Source organism: Sapajus apella, unplaced genomic scaffold (assembly GCF_009761245.1).
Source record: "Sapajus apella isolate SASKATOON/1434 unplaced genomic scaffold, GSC_monkey_1.0 scaffold62, whole genome shotgun sequence".
Classification (NCBI taxonomy): Eukaryota; Metazoa; Chordata; class Mammalia; order Primates; family Cebidae; genus Sapajus; species Sapajus apella.
This window is the reverse complement of record NW_022437002.1, coordinates 18,867,026-18,883,254: the sequence shown is the minus strand read 5'-3', so window position 1 is coordinate 18,883,254 and position 16,229 is coordinate 18,867,026. Positions and strand designations below refer to the sequence as shown.

Here is a 16,229-nt window from a genome sequence, read left to right as displayed (position 1 = left end):
GAATGCAAATTCCTTGAGGTCAACATTCAAGTCTGTTTTCCTTGCAGTGGTGCCCACACACCTAGCATACTGCCTGGCACACAGTAGATGCTTGTTAAATATTTGTGAGGTACGTGGACAGGGGAATGTGGTAGTGGCAGGGCCACTGCCACTGACAGCTGCTGAAGCTTTTCTCCCACTCTTCCCCTAGGTGGATCATTCAATGTCAACTGACTCTGAACTCTAAAGTTCAAGCTCTGCCCTCCCCCTTCACACTCCCCACAAGTGGGCGGGACAATCCTCCCAGATTTGAGCACTGGTAGACAGGGGTGGTCAGGGACAGGTAGGGCTCCTCAGAGATCCAGAAGGTGCTGCACCATGAGTTTCTCTGTGCTGAGCCCTAGCAGACTCCTGGGTGATGTCTCCAGGATCCTCCAATTGGCCTCCCTGCTCATCCTGCTTCTGCTGCTGATCAAGGTAGCCCAGTTCTACCTGCACAGGCAGTGGCTGCTCAAAGTCCTCCAGGAGTTCCCATGCCCTCCCTCCCACTGGCTCTTCGGACACAACCAGGAGGTAGGGAGGAACTCAGTGGGAGAGTGGGAGGGCAACGAGGGATGGGGCTCTGAGACCCTGATCACAAAGCCCATATAGAAGAGCCTTGTTTTGTAACAAACATGTGCCCTCGAAGGAACACCCAGCCTACCTCTCTGGTCTCAGCTTGTTCCAGTCACGAGGAGCTCACTCCTCCCATAAAGCCCATCTTGCTGGTCCTCAGCTCTATCACCCATTCCCTCCTTCTGCAGATACCAAGTATGTCTTGGCAGCCCTACATGTGGAGGGCAATGCCTGATTGTCTCCAGGCTGATTACCCCATAAATCTTGGCTTTTCTCAAAGAACAAAGCTTCTAGAGGCTGGCTGCCTGCCCAGTCACTCAATGCCATCCTCTCTGGCCCTGAGCTTGCCTGGGAGCACAGATACCCATATCTGAGGAATCCAGGTGGTGAGGAGTTCACAGTCTGTGACAAATGCAGGCAGGAATTTGAGAAGATGTCAGATTGCAGAAAAAGAGCTCACTCTGCTGGGGTGGATGGCTGGGGCTGAGGTCTGCTGGTATAGGGGACCAATTAAGCTAAGTTTCCCCAAGACTCAGGGAATTTCCACAACAGGTGATTTAGGACCAGGAAACCTGACAATTGTGGGTATACACAAGGCAGGTAGCCTGTACACTGTCCTCTAGGTGAGGGGACTGGTGTCTAAGTTGCACATTGAAAAGTATGTGTTGACCTCCTGGCTCTCCTCCCACACACCTGGACTGTGAGCTCCTTGGAGGTGAGCATAGAATCCCCTCCCTGTGTCCCAGAACCCAGCAAAATCCTGGCACACCTTGATGGTCAGCCCAGGTGTGTAGAGTAAGCTTATCCACCCCATGGCTCGTGGGGCTACATGTAGCTCAGGATAGCTTTGAATTGACCCAATACAAATTCATAAACTTTTTATAACATTATGAGATTATTTTGCAATTTTTTAAGCTCATCAACTATCATTAGTGTTAGTGTCCCAAGACAATTCTTTTTCTTCCAATGTGGCCTAGAAAAGCCAAAAGATTGAACACCGCAGGTGTAGAGGGACAGAGGAAGAAGAGAAAGGAACAGCAAGAGGGCTGAGGAGGGTCACAGACCATCCCCTCGCACTGCTATCCCTGCATAGGAATGGGACAAGTAGGAACAGTGCAAGGTAAGGGACTGCATGGAGAGGGGCTCACCAAGGTGCTATGAATTGAACACACTTAAGTGGAGATAGGGGTTTTAGGGAGCTGAGGCCTGTTGTTTCTCGGCAAAGGAGGCAACATAGTTCTCAGCAGAGCAGAACCAATGTGGGGACCTGAAAATGTTCAAGTCCTAGATGGACTGGTCCTGATATCACTCTGCCTTCTTTCCCACTCTCCTCCTTTACCATATGTTACTCACTACCTCACTACCTGCCTATGCATTCCAACCTCTAGGCGTCTGATCACACTGTGCTTGCTACCTGAAATTACCTTCTTACTCATATCTATCTGTGAAGGTCCGGCACCAAGCTGCCTACTCCAAGAAGCCCTCCTGGGTCTCCCAGTGGTAAAGGGCCAACTCTTTGTTCTACGGGCTATCCATCTCAAGAGGACAGAGTAGTTTTAACTTGATTCAGTTATTTTTCTGCAGTGTCATAAATGTGGACTTCTTCTGGGAGAGACTATCTCTGATTTATCTATGTAACCCGATAGTCCCTCAGTAAATGATGACTCAATCAATCAGAGAGAAACGGCTTTCTAATGTTCGGTTCTGAGTTAGGCCCCTCTTCAAAGCTTCCCCAGATGCTTGTCCTTCCTTCCATCTCAATATTGATTATTCCCTACTGCATAACCTCTAATCCTCTTTACCCCACAACTAGACTAAAATTCCACAAAGTGAAGGAACACAGCTGTGTCCTAACACAGTGCCTGAACCACACTTGGCACATGGTGTGTGTGCAGTAAGTGCTGAATGAAGGAACCTGCCCCACAGTACGGCAAGCTGCCTCAGAGCTGGAGAATATGGATGTCAGAAGGAGGTGGGCAGAGATTAGATACTTATGTGGTAGACAGTTGCTTTGAGTTACTAGAAGCAGTTGAAATGAAGAGTTGGCTACATGGACCATCACTAGGAACCAATGTCTGTGAGGATTCCAAATGAGATTAAAGGAAAGCTGAGTCCTGAAAGCTGAGGAGAGGTGGCTGCGCTGTGGCAGAGTGGAAGGGCATTCTGGGTAGAGAACAGAGCACGTGCCAGGCCCAGACAAGTGAGCAGGTGTAGCGGGTGTGCGGATCATCAGCAGTGGTGGCAGCAGCGTTGGAGCTGAAACAAATGGGTGATGGTGGAATTGCCAGCAAGGCTGGAGGCAAGAAAACAGAAGTTGAAGCCAGAAGGCCAAGGGCTTTGTGATCCACACCGAAGCATTTACAAAGATGACTGCAGGAAACAGGGAGCTCAAAATTCATTGATAAGTGAAAATGAGAATAAAAAACCCAACTCTCAAAATTATAGCTCAGCACCAGTGCCATATGCATATACCTAGACTCTGCCCATAAATCTCTATGTATTCAACGTGTAGAATACTAGTATGGACACAAGTTTCTAGTTAATTTTTTTCATTTAGCCATATACATCCCAAATGCTATTTTATTTTTTTATTATTATACTTTAAGTTTGGGGTACATATGTAGAATGTGCAAGTTTGTTACATAGGTATCCACATGCCTTGGTGGTTTGCTGCATCCATCCCCCCATTATCTACATTAGGTATTTCTCCTAATGTTATCCCCCCACAATCTCCCCACCCCCTGCTATCCCTCCCCTAGACCCCCAACCCTCTGACAAGACCCAGTGTGTGATGTTCCCCTTCCTGTCTCCATGTGTTCTCATGGTTCAGCATCCACTTAAGAGTGAGAAAGTGTGGTGTTTGGTTTTCTGTTCTTGTATCACTTTGCTGAGAATGGTGGTTTCCAGATTCATCCATGTTCCTGCAAAGGACATGAACTCATCATTTTTTGTGGCTGCATCGTATTCCATAGTGTATATGTGCCACATTTTCCTTATCCAGTCTATCTTTGATGCGCAATTGGGTTCGTTCCAAGTTTTTGCTATTGTAAACAGTGCCACAATAAACATATGTGTGCATGTGTCTTTATAACAGAATATTTTAAAATTCCTTGCGTATATATCCAGTAATGGGATTGCTGGGTCAAATGGTATTTCTATTTCTAGATCCCTGAGGAATCGCCACACTGTCTTTCACATGGTTGAACTAATTTACACTCCCACCAACAGTGTAAAAGCATTCCTTTTTCTCCACATCCTCTCCAGCATCTGTGGTCTCCTGATTTTTTAACGATTGCCATTCTAACAGGCATGAGATGGTATCTCAGTGTGGTTTTGATTTGCATTTCTCTAATGACCAGTGATGATGAGCTTTTTTTCATATGTGTGTTGGCTGCATAAATGTCCTCTTTGGAAAAGTGTCTGTTCATATCCTTTGCCCACTTTTTGATAAGGTTGGTTGTTTTTTTCTTCTAAATTTGTTTAAGTTCTTTGTAGGTTCTTGTTATTAGCCCTTTGCCAGATGGGTAGATTGCAAAAATTTTTGCCCATTCTGTTGGTTGCCAGTTCACTCTGCTGATTGTTTCTTTTGCTGTGCAGAAGCTCTTAAGTTTATAATTAGATCCCATTTGTCTATTTTGGCTTTTGTTACCATTGATTTTGATATTTTAGTCATGAAGTCCTTGCCTATGCCTATGTCCTGAATGGTATTGCCTAGGTTTTTCTAGGATTTGTATGGTGGTAGCTTCTATGTTTAAATCTTTAATCCATCTGGAGTTAATTTTTGTGTAAGGTGTAAGAAAGGGATTCAGTTTCAGCTTTCTGGATATGGCCAGCCAGTTTTCCCAACACCATTTATTAAATAGGGAATCCTTTCCCCATTGCTTGTTTTTGGCAGGTTTGTCATAGATCAGATGGTGGTAGATGTGTGTCACTATTTCTGAAGCCTCTATTCAGTTCCATTGGTCTAATCTCTGTTTCGGTGCCAGCACCATGCTGTTTTGATTACTTTAGCCTTGTAGTATAGTTTAAAGTCAGGTAGCCTGTTGCCTCCAGCTTTGTTTTGTTTTTTCATTTATTTTTTTGTTTTGTTTTGTTTTTTGGTTTTTTGGTTTTCGGTTTTTGTTTGGTTTGGTTTTTTTGCTTAGGATTGTCTTGGCTATGCAAGCTCTCTTTTGGTTCCATATGAAGTTTAAAGTGGGTTTTTTTTCCAATTCTGTGAAGAAAGTCAGTGGTAGTTTACTGGGGATAGTATTGAATCTATAAATTACCTTGGGCAGTCTGGCAATTTTCACAATATTAATTCTTCCTAATCATGAGCATGGAATGATTTTCCATCTGTTTGTGTCCTCTCTTATTTGCTTGAGCAGTGGTTTCTAGTTCTCCTTGAAGAGGTCCTTCACATCCCTTGTTAGTTGTATTCCTAGGTATTTTATTCTCTTTGTGGCAATTGTGAATGGGAGTTCACTCATGATTTGGCTCTCTGTTTGTCTATTATTGGTGTATAAGAATGCTTGTGATTTTTGCATATTGATTTTGTATCCTGAGACTTTGCTGAAGTTGCTTATCATCTTAAGGAGATTTGGGGCTGAGACGATGGGGTCTTCTAAGTATACAATCCTGTCATCTGCAAATGGAGACAATTTGACTTCTTCCTTTCCTATTTGAATACCCTTTATTTCTTTTTCTTGCCTAATTTCCCTAGCCAGAACTTCCAATACTATGTTGAATTGGAGTGGTGAGAGAGGGCATCCTTGTTTGTGCCAGTTTTCAAGGGTAATGTTTCCAGTTTTTGCCCTTTCAGTATGATATTGGCTGTGGCTTTGTTGTAAATAGCTTTTATTATTTTGAGATACATTCCATTGATACCTAGTTTATTGAGAGCTTTTTTTTATTTGTACTTTTTTATTCCACACATGTATGTGATATACAGTATTGTTTGGCATGTGTTAAAATCTTATATAGCATTTTACTGTATGCATTATTTTCTTTCTTTTTTTTTTAGCATAAAGTGCTGTTGAATTTTGTCAGAGGCCTTCTCTGCATCTATTGAGATAATCATGTGGTTTTTGTCTTTGGTTTATGTGATGGATTATGTTTATAGATTTGCGTATGTTGAAGCAGCCTTGCATCCCTGGAATGAAGCCAACTTGATCGTGATGGATACGATTTTTGATGTGCTATTGCATTTGGTTTGCCAGTATTTTGTTGAAGATTTTCACATCAATGTTCATCATGGATATTAGCCTGAAATTTTCTTTTTTAGCTGTGTCTCTACCAGGTTTTGGTATCTGGATGATGTTGTTCTCATACAATGAGTTAGGGAGGATTTCCTCTTTTTGTATTGTTTGGAATAGTTTCAGAAGGAATGGTACCAGCTCCCCTTTGTAGCTCTGGTAGAATTCAGCTGTGAACCCATCTGGTCCTGGACTTTTTTTGGTTAGTAATCACCCGCAGGGGCTGCAGAGTAGCAAAGATTGCTGCCTGTTCCTTCCTCTGGTAGCTTCGTCCCAGAAGGGTACCCTCTCCAGATGTCAGCCAGAGCTCTCCTGTATGAGGTGTCTCTTAGGATACATGGGGGTCAGGGAGCCACTTGAGCAGGCAGTCTGTCCCTTATCAGAGCTCAAGTGCTGTGCTGGGAGATCCATTGCTCCCTTCAGAGCTGCTGGGCAGGGACGTTTAAGTCTGCTTAAGCAGAACCCACAACCACCTCTTTTCTCAGGTGCTCTGTCCCAGGAAGGTGGGGCTTTATTTATAAGTTTCTGACCAGATGCTGTCCTTTTTCAGAGATGCCCTGCCCAGTAAGATGGGAGTCTAATCACAGTCTGCCTGCAGAGGCCTTGCTGAGCTGCCATGGGCTATGCCAATTGCTGTGTAAACTTCCACGTGACTTTGTTTACACAAGCAAGTTTAGAAGCACCTACCCGAGTCTCAGTAATGGTGGACATCTCTCTTCACTCAGAGCTCAAACATCCCATGTGGAGCTCAGACTGCTGTGCTGGCTGTGAGAATTTCAAGCCAGTGGACTTAGCTTGCTGGTCTTCGTGGGGGTGGGATCTACCGAGCCAGATCGCTTGGCTCCCTGGCTTCAGCCCCCTTTTTCTCAGGGGAATGGTGGTTCTGTCTTGCTGGCATTCCAGGTGCCACTGGGGTATGAGAAAAACAAAAACAAAGACTGCTGTAGCTAAAACAGCTGTCAGTTTTGTGCTGGAAACCTGGGACACTGGTGTTGTCGGCACTGGAGGGAATCTCCTGGTCTGCAGGTTGTGAAGGCAATGGTAAAAGTGCAGTATCTGAGCTGGAGTGCTGGAGTGTCCAGAGAAGTCCCTAATGGCTTCCCTTGACTAGGAGATGGAGTTCTCTGGCTCCTTGAACTTCCTGGGGGAGGTGACAACCCACCCTGCTTTGGTTTTCCCTCCTTAGGCTATACCCACTGACTTATCAGTTCCAGTGAGATGAACCTGGTACCTTGGTTGAAAACTTGGAGGTCACTCACCTTCTGCATTGCTCTCGCTGGAAACTGTGAACCAGAGCTGTTCCTATTCCACCACCTTGCCCAAATGCTATTTTCTCTTAACAAAAATATCTTACCATATATACTGAGATAATATTGAAAATATAACAAGCATGATTTATAAAATTATGTAATTTAAAATGTTTACATTAATTCATTTTATTCTCTAAATATACTAAATTATTATATAAATTTGCTTATCAAGTGATATGAGTTATACCTACTGCCCATGGAAATTATTGTATTTATTACTTCCAGAGGCTTTACACAACATGAAGACAATGGCTGACTTAAATTTCTGCTGGAAGTATTGAGTGAGGGCTCATAGCTCTTGGCCTAAAGTCAAGTTCTGGGGAGAGAGAAAGAATCTGGATCACAGCCCAGGTCATCAGAAGCAGACCTAAATCCCTAACCTCTGCTACCTGGCTCCTGTGATTGCCCTGCCCTTCACTCCTGCTGCAGAGACTAGAACTAAATGAAAGCGTTCATCTGTCTACCTTTATTGACAGTATTCACAGGACCAGGAGCTACAACGGATTCGGAAATGGGTGGAGACATTCCCAAGTGCCTGTCCTCATTGGCTATGGGGAAGCAAAGTTCGTGTGCAGCTCTATGACCCTGATTATATAAAGGTGATTCTGGGGAGATCAGGTAAGATCCAAACCCTCATCCCAACTGCAATGTCTCTTCCCTCTTGACACGTGTCTCTTGGTCTGTAAAATTCCAGAAGAGAGTGGCTGTTCAAACATCGATATCTGAAACCTCTCCCAACCATCCACCAAGCCCACCAAGCCAAGCCCAGGCTGTAGTCAAAAATATGTACTGAGTAATGAATGTTTAAAACAATATGTGGGGCTTAATTTTCAATTCTTTTATCCATTTCTCTATTAAGAAAATTGAGGTTTTCTGAAATGTAAATTGACCCAGATCTGCAAAACAAATTTCATACCCACATTGACTTGGGTTTGGAAGCTCTAATTGTTGCCTGTCCTGGTCAGAAGGTGACTAGGAAATCATCAATGTAGAAAAACTCATGGCTCCGTATTATTCATCATCACTGAAGACCCAGGCCATGTTTCTCTCCAACTCACCTTTCTAGCCCTCTGTGTGTTTTCATGCTGGAACAGAACACTGAGTGTGTCTTCCTAAGCCCATACCGACCTTCAGGACAGAAATGGAAGGGGATGGGAGTCAAGTGGGAGGTGACATGGGTCAAACTGCCACCTGACAGACACTAAGAACTGATAGCTGCCTCTGGGACTGTCTTGCCTAGTATCTCATAGTTTCTCATAAAGTCCTTTCTTACCTTTCAGACCCGAAATCTTATAGTGCTACCAGATTCCTGCCTCCCTTGATTGGTATGTATAGCAAACAAGGACTGCATCCCACTTCCTAGTTAAGTTTATCTCTTTGGCTCACCAAGAACAACAGATTAGGGGCCACCACTATCATGACCCCATCCCCCATTCAAGCCTCATTTCCTTCTTAAAACAAGACTCTCATCCTTTCCTAATGTTGGTGCAAACCTTCCTCAGACTCAGCTTCTTCCATTTCACTTCTCCCTTCTCTCCAGACATCCTTGGCCTCACATTTATTTTATATCTGCCCACAACACTTTTCAACCTTTATCTCACAGCTGTCATAATCACATGGATATAGCAGCTCAATTAGAAAATTCATATGCCTGAAATATACCTCCTTTTCCTGCATTTGCCCATGATGTGGCTTCTTCTGGCTATTTCTTCCCCTAAGAAGCCACCTTTCTCGCTCCCAAATGGTCACCAGTCATCCCTAGGTTTGTGCGGCCTCTGACACACACACAGACACACACTCATGTCTACCTTAGGGTACGGCTTGGTCCTGTTGAATGGCCAGACATGGTTCCAGCATCGACGGATGCTGACTCCAGCCTTCCACTATGATGTCCTGAAGCCCTATGTGGAGTTCATGGCAGACTCTGTGAGAGTGATGCTGGTGAGTCCATGTCTCTCTCCTCTCCCCACACCCACTCACAGCACACACTGTCACCAGTTCCACTCACAACTCTGTGTTCCACAGACAGCCATAGACATAGACACATGTAAAAATACTCTTAGGTCATCGCTGTGAGAGTAAAGTTCCCCAGAGTTGTATAAGGTAGGAGAACACACAGGCATCAGATCGGATCCACACTTTGTTTACCATCATAGGAAAAGAGATTCATGGTGAATACAAGGCTCTTCTCCTCTCACTTTGGAACCTACAGCACAAGGGAATGGAAAAGTATGCAGTCTTGTTGGACAGCAAAACTTCCTATGCTGGTTGGCCTGAGCAATGGCAGCTTCAGTGGCGGCATGGACAGGACAAGATGTCACCCACGCAGGCTCTGGCCTGGGGCCCCAGGTTTCTGCATGGATTTGATCCACCCTTGTGTGGAAACGAACACCTGGTCTGTTCTCAGAGCAATACCTGCCATGGCATCATCTCTGATCTGGACTCTGACTTCTCACCTAACTGTGTCCAGCAAATTTTGATGAACGGAAAAGAACTGAAGTCCCTCTTTTCTCTACAAAGGGTGCCCATATTAGCCTCTTAAGCTATCTTTGGCATCCGAACTTTCTGCCCTAAGGTTGGTGTCCTACTAGTCCCTCAGAACTAGCTCAGCTCTCAGAACACTGAAGGGCCCCCCTGTTATTTATACCAGAACAACAGCAACAACATTTTCACAACTGTGTGTCCTAACTGAATTTCAAAATTCGATATTTAATTCATGCTATGTGAGAGGATCTGTTTAATGTTGTATTAAAGGTGTATGAGAATTAGGCATCAGTTTACCAACAGTAGCTCTACAGTCCCAGTTTCTATGATACATCTGCTCTGTAAAGTGAGGAATCCCAACCAAGATATCTGCAAGCTACAGGAAAAAAAAAAAAGATATCTGCAGATACAGGAAAAAGCCAGGCATTATTAGCAAAGCACTTGTTGGAGATTAAGAAGATCCATGCCCCCTCCCACCACAGGACAAATGGGAAGAGCTCATTGGCCAGGACTCCCCTCTGGAGGTCTTTCAGCATGTCTCCTTGATGACCCTGGACACCATCATGAAGTGTGCCTTCAGCCACCAGGGCAGCATTCAGTTGGACAGGTCAGTGATAACCTTCCAGCTGCAGGGTCCTTGTTCTTATCAAGCGGACGTACATGAGGGACAGGTGGGGCAGCATGAAGGCTCACCTCCACATAAAGGTAGATTCAGTCCCTGACCAAGATCTAATTCCAATCCAGACCAAAGTCTCAGGAACAGATGCTTAATTCTTAGCACAAGTGGACCCTGGTTGTTCATGCCATCTGATAAAGGCCAGAGGACAATAGGGCTGTAAGACAGAAGAAACATTGTCTCAAGGCTCCTTGTCCCAATTACTTGAGGCTGTCTACTATCAAACCCCAATCTACCTCCAAGTAATGGGCCCGTTACTCAGTCTCTTCTTCATACTCTCCCTCAGGGATTCTCAGTCCTACATCCAGGCCATTATGGACATGAACAACCTGTTTTTTTCCCGTGTGAGGAATGCCTTTCACCAGAATGACACCATCTACAGCCTGACCACTGCTGGCCGCTGGTCACACCGCGCCTGCCAGCTCGCCCATCAGCACACAGGTTCTGTCTCCTCCTCTTGTCTCCCAGCCTTTATCAGGCACAGCGAAAAAAACTGCCCTGACTCCTCAGACAGAGAAGTCCCCCTAGTAGCCCTCCAGAAGCAAGAATACACTCAGCCTGGGGAATTCCCTCATCAGGGGCTGGGAACTGAGATATGAGGGGCCAGATTCTGTCCCTTGGTTTGCCTATGTCCCCACATGGAGATAACAGAATGAGACCCTGTCCAAACAGCATTCAAGTGGATGCTCCGTGAGCTGTGCCACTTGGGGGAGACCTGCCCTGCCTCACACAGTACTAGAGTTTCCACCCCTGACCTCTCACCCACACCCACATTCCCGCTGAGATCTACCAGGCACCCACATGGGGGCAGTTGAGCAGCTAGGCCTCCTGGGGGCTGCTGGCGGTCTCAGCTGGGCCTGGTAACCATTGCTCTGGGACAGACCGAGTGATCCAAGAGAGGAAGGCTCGCCTGCAGGAGCAGGGGGAGCTGGAGAAGGTCGAGAACAAGAGGCACTTGGATTTGCTGGATATCCTCCTCTTGGCCAAAGTGAGTATGTTTAGGAGAGGCCTCAGTTTTGCCCAGAAGTAAAGAGCAAGGCACCAGCCCTGTACTTTCACCATGGCCTCCCCAGATGGAGAATGGGAACAGCTTGTCAGACAAGGATCTCCGTGCTGAGGTGAACACGTTCATGTTCGCGGGCCACGACACCACAGCCAGTGGTATCTCCTGGATCCTCTATGCTCTGGCCACACACCCCAAGCATCAGCGGAGGTGCCGGGAGGAGATCCAGGGCCTCTTGGGGGATGGAGCCTCCATCACCTGGTGAGTGAGGAATCAAGAGATGGGGTTCCCTGCCTTCTCTGCAGGGGAAGTCCCTGGTCTGCCCTGGCCTTGCTCATGTTCAGGATGGGCTTGTTTCAGGCACCACCTGGACCAGATGCCCTATACCACCATGTGCATCAAGGAGGCACTTAGACTCTACCCACCAGTGCCAGGCATTAGCAGAGACCTCAGCACTCCCATCACCTTCCCTGATGGGCGCTCCTTGCCCAAAGGTATGAATTCTGCCACCCACTCACATAAGCTCTCCACAGGGACATGTGGAGGGTCAGAAATCCATGTGAGCTTCAGAGTCCTGCACATCTCTGGGTCTCCCTTTTCTTTTAAAAATTTGAAAAGATATTTTGGATTTAGAATAAAGGATTTGAAATGTCTGGCAGAGAGCTTGAACCTACCAAAAGTTTAAGAAATAAAAGTTAATCTGTGAATATAGCCTTCACAGTAAACCTAAAATTCTATTCATTGAGATGTGGAGGGCTGAAAAGAGAATCGGACAAGGGCAAAGAGGGATATGTTTCTTTTCTCATGGGGTCAGCACAAAGGAGGCTGATCAGGAATCTCATTTTATGGGTCAGCTGTTGTTCAGTCTCTGAGGAACCCTCAGGTTGATGGCAGAGAGCAGCTGATGACCAGATCTGGGGCCACGAAGGCTCAACTGCCCAGGTCTGGTCCCAGTCCTATCATAGCCTAGTTGTGTGAACACAGACAAGATAATCAGCCTTTCTGAGACTCAAGTACCTCCCCTGAAAACAGAATAAAAGAATGTCTTTCTTGGAGTGTTGTTGTGAGTATTGAGTGAGTTCATGTATGCTTTCCAATGACCCTTGGATGATATTTGATGAATGTTAAATGCCACTTGACTTACTCCAAAGAGTAATGCTCCCATTCTTTCTTTCTTGTCATTCCTGGATAAATGGTTCTCTATTCATCATCTGAACTCACATGCTTAGTCAAGCCTAACCCACCTGCATAATGGCAGAATCATCCCAGTCAAAGTGACAATTCATGGAAAGTAGGCCTTCTGTGCCTTCTTTTGCCCCTGCTGGCTGAAGGACCAGGCCACCCCATGCGAGTGATCGGTCTTCTCTCTATTTCCAACCTGCACCACAGGTATCAGCGTCATACTTTCCATTTATGGCCTTCACCACAATCCCAAAGTGTGGCCCAACCCAGAGGTATGTGGTCCCTGAGAGGAGGAAATGGGGTGATTCATCAAGACCAACACCTTCTCCTGCTTCCACCTGGAGAGGAGTCCCCATCTGGGAGTCCTGTTCCCTCATGGGTGGCAAGCAGGGGCCGGATCCTGAACTGTCCTGGCTCTGGTGCTCTCTCTGCAGGTGTTTGACCCTTCCCGTTTTACACCGGGTTCTGCTCAACACAGCCATGCTTTCCTACCCTTCTCAGCAGGAGCAAGGTGAGACATCCTGTGTGGTCATTGGAATAGAGAAATCAGGGAAGTCTCTGGTCAAACCTCTGATCTTTGTGAGCCCAATGTTTATATGTGGCATCTTCAGATGTGCCCTTAATTGTTGGTATTTGTGGGAAAGTCAAGCACCTGGTGTGGGTGTCTCCGTGTACAAAAGGAAGATGCATTTCAGAGCACCCTGTGGAGACTTTGCTCCCTCTGCTTCTTCAAATGAGCAGCCTAAATTCAGTGTCAGTGCATGTTCCAAACTTCAGTATATTCACGTATTTTCCTCACTTTAGGGATGTGAATTATCAAAATTAGATATTCTCCAGTAAATTCAACTTCACGTGTTTGCTTTTCTCATTTATCAGGAATAGTAAACAGTAGATTTCTCTCTCCCCACACACCCCAATGCAGCACACTACCTTCCCTATTTAATTCACCGGTCTGCCATAGAGTTGAATCATTGAAACCTTTGCATCTGTTTATAATACAGACGACCTTCAAGTCCTACCTTTCAAGCCATATAAGGTAAAGGTTAATGTAGCCCTTTGAAAAAGTTTTACAACAACATGTGTCATATCATACATTTTTCTGTCTTGCCCAGTGAAATTTTTACTGCATTATATAGTGTTCACATATTTACAACTATTTCCCCATTTGGCAAATTCTACACATGCATTGGGATCTCTATATCATAGTCCAGTAATCCACTTAGCACAATATTGGCAAAAAGCATAAAAATGTGGATGGTACACTGTTTGGGAAAGAAAAGCCCAATAACTATTATGTAATGCACAACATTTGAAGCCTCCTGGTATGTGAAATATAAAACACACCTGAAACAGCTGTTGAGCTGGAGAGGAAAATTCCAGAATGGCTGCTGTGAAAATTATCATTGCTTCAGGAATCACCCTTTGACATACAAACAGTCAAAAATAATATAAATTCTTAGTAGAAATAAGGTTTGTTCAAAGAAATAATCATGTGACTTCTTCAAATAATTATATGACTTCTTCAAATGATGAGACCACTTACACAGAAGAAGTTTTAAGAAAAAGCTTCCTCCTGAAACTCCTTCTCCAGCACTGGTCTATTTCAGCATAAGAAAGTCCTAAACATTGCCTGCAGCTCATGTTGCTGCCACTAGAGAATCAGAGAGCATTCCTAAGCTCCATTTCTAGCTGGGAACTAATATCTACTGTCAGTGTATTCCATTCTATTTTATTCATTTTAAAACTTAAATAACATTATTCAAATATGAAAGTATTTATTAAACCTACCTCTGTGAGGCAAGTCCTGTGCAACGTGATGAGAAAACAGAGACAAAATATACAAAACTGTGTTGTATGGAAATACATCCTGTGCTCTAGTCACGTATCACTCCATCATCCATCCTTTCACCCCTTCACTCACTGAGTGGCTTATTGAGTGCCCCTGTCCCTGGTGCTGTCTGAGGCACTGGACTGTGAGTGTCCGTGGATACATCACAAATACTGCCTGGGGACCTGAGAGGGAAAGGCACAACTGGCAGGGGGTGAGAGGCAGCTGGGCTGTGACCTTAGCCTTGAGAATGTGGCAGGCAGAGGTGAAGGGAGGAAATTCTCAGCCATCTCTACATGATCACGGCTAGGACGTGGGCTGGACAGGTAAAATGTGGGTGAGGCACCAGCCCATGGAGGGCTTGGCTGCCAGCTGGGGTATTGGAACACTGTCCCCACTGTGATGAAGATCATGGGAGGGTCTGAGCTGGGCTGTGGCTTCAGTGTGCACGAAGGGGAAGCAGAAATCCAGAAAGTCCAGCTAAGTAGACTGAGGAAGGGCAAGGAAAAAGGTTTCCGGAGTAGAATTAGAAGGCTACAGGGGCTGGTAGATGGAGGAGTGAGGTTAGACACTGAACCCTGAACCCTGAAGTGGGAGGCAGGCGGGACAACAGCTAGGGCCACCCACCCAGTGCCCCTCCAGGAAGCCACCCACTGCCCTTCTGACTCCTTTCCTCCACGCATTGGGGCCCCCTATGAGGATTCAGGTCCCTGTATGTCCCACTACATGGGAAGCACCTGAGAGTGTGGCCCACCCTCACCCTATAGGACTTGAAGTGGCCTTCACACTGGAGAACAAGAAATGTTTGTGGAGGAGTGAACAAACCATTGATTAACACTTTATCTATTCCTGTGATTAGACTCTGTGCCTTAGAGACCAGGCTCTCTCTTGCTAGAGGGTTTCAGGCCTGCTGAGAGCAGAGATGGGAGGTAGGAGTTAGGAGCTAGCCCAGGAAGATGGCTCTGTCCAAGGCTGGGGAGAGTGTGAAGCTGGGATGAGGTAGAAGTGTGCATGGGCTGTAAGTGTGCAAGGGCTGGACACATAAAGTTGGACACTGAATGCCCAGCTCATGGCTGGGGTCAGGGGCCAAAACCTACTCAGATCAGAATGGGGCCTGAGGTCACTTCTCAATTATTGTCTCTGCCTGGCCCAGGAACTGCATCGGGAAACAATTTGCCATGAACGAGCTGAAGGTGGCCACAGCCCTGACCCTACTCCGCTTTGAGCTGCTGCCTGATCCCACCAGGATCCCCATCCCCACACCAAGAATTGTGTTGAAATCCAGCAGTGGGATCCACCTGCATCTCAAGAGGCTCCCTAAACCCTGTGGAGACAAGGACCAGCTCTGAGAACCTTTACCTGCCATCCTGTCTCCCTGACCCCTGCTTCTGTCCCCTGCGTGTCTGCCTGTATCTTGGTCTCTATCTGTCAACCTGCCATAAAGTTAGCCTGCCTTCCTCTCTCTCACCTTTCTCCAGGCTCCCTACCTGCTTGTCTACCTGTCTTCTATCCACCTGCATCCCTGAATCTCCGCCCAGCTCCCAAGCTCCTGCCTGCCCTCCAGCCTGTCTGCCCATACACTTGTCTTCTTCCTCCTGTCTGCTTGTCTGTTCCTATGTTAGTTTCCTATTGCCGCTGTAATAAACTACCACAACCTCAGTGGTTTTCAATAACAACTTTTTATTCTCTTATAGTTCTGGAGATCAAAGTCAGAAATGGGTTTCACTGGGTATAAAACAAGTTCTTGACAGGGCCAAACCCCTCCAGAAGCTCTCAGGGAGAGAGCCCTGCCCCTTTGCCTTCCAGCTCCAGAGCTTTATTTGTTGCATTCCTTGGTACTGGCCTCCCCTCTCTCTTGAAAGCCAACAGCATCTTTAAATCTCTATTACTGTCTTCACATCTCTTTCCCTCTTATAAA

General features: G+C 45.9%; 1 protein-coding gene across 2 annotated transcripts; it reads left to right on the top strand.

Annotated features, from left to right (window-relative positions):
- The first annotated feature begins 282 nt into the window (after nt 1–282).
- LOC116529526 (cytochrome P450 4A11) lies at nt 283–15,970 on the top strand. Of its 2 annotated transcripts, XM_032247491.1 has the most exons (12): nt 287–552; nt 7,615–7,756; nt 8,419–8,463; nt 8,952–9,079; nt 10,105–10,229; nt 10,585–10,739; nt 11,180–11,286; nt 11,372–11,562; nt 11,662–11,795; nt 12,691–12,755; nt 12,918–12,994; nt 15,465–15,970. In XM_032247491.1, exons 1-12 carry the CDS (start codon nt 358–360, stop codon nt 15,658–15,660), a joined length of 1,560 nt encoding a protein of 519 aa, XP_032103382.1. In that variant the 5' UTR covers nt 287–357; the 3' UTR covers nt 15,661–15,970. The 2 variants fall into 2 exon arrangements, with proteins under 2 accessions (XP_032103383.1, XP_032103382.1); XM_032247492.1 differs by lacking the exons at nt 10,585–10,739; nt 11,372–11,562 and having other exon boundaries at nt 283–552; nt 11,607–11,795.
- Nucleotides 15,971–16,229: the final 259 nt, after the last annotated feature.

What these genes read in the sequence shown, in the direction of transcription:
- LOC116529526 (XM_032247491.1), top strand. Translation starts at nt 358, where the DNA reads ATGAGTTTCTCTGTGCTGAGCCCTAGCAGACTCCTGGGTGATGTCTCC. An exon ending in GGTGATTCTGGGGAGATCAG is followed by an intron (nt 7,757 to 8,418) that starts GTAAGATCCAAA and finishes CTTACCTTTCAG; the next exon opens with ACCCGAAATCTTATAGTGCT. An exon ending in CCCTTCTCAGCAGGAGCAAG is followed by an intron (nt 12,995 to 15,464) that starts GTGAGACATCCT and finishes TGCCTGGCCCAG; the next exon opens with GAACTGCATCGGGAAACAAT.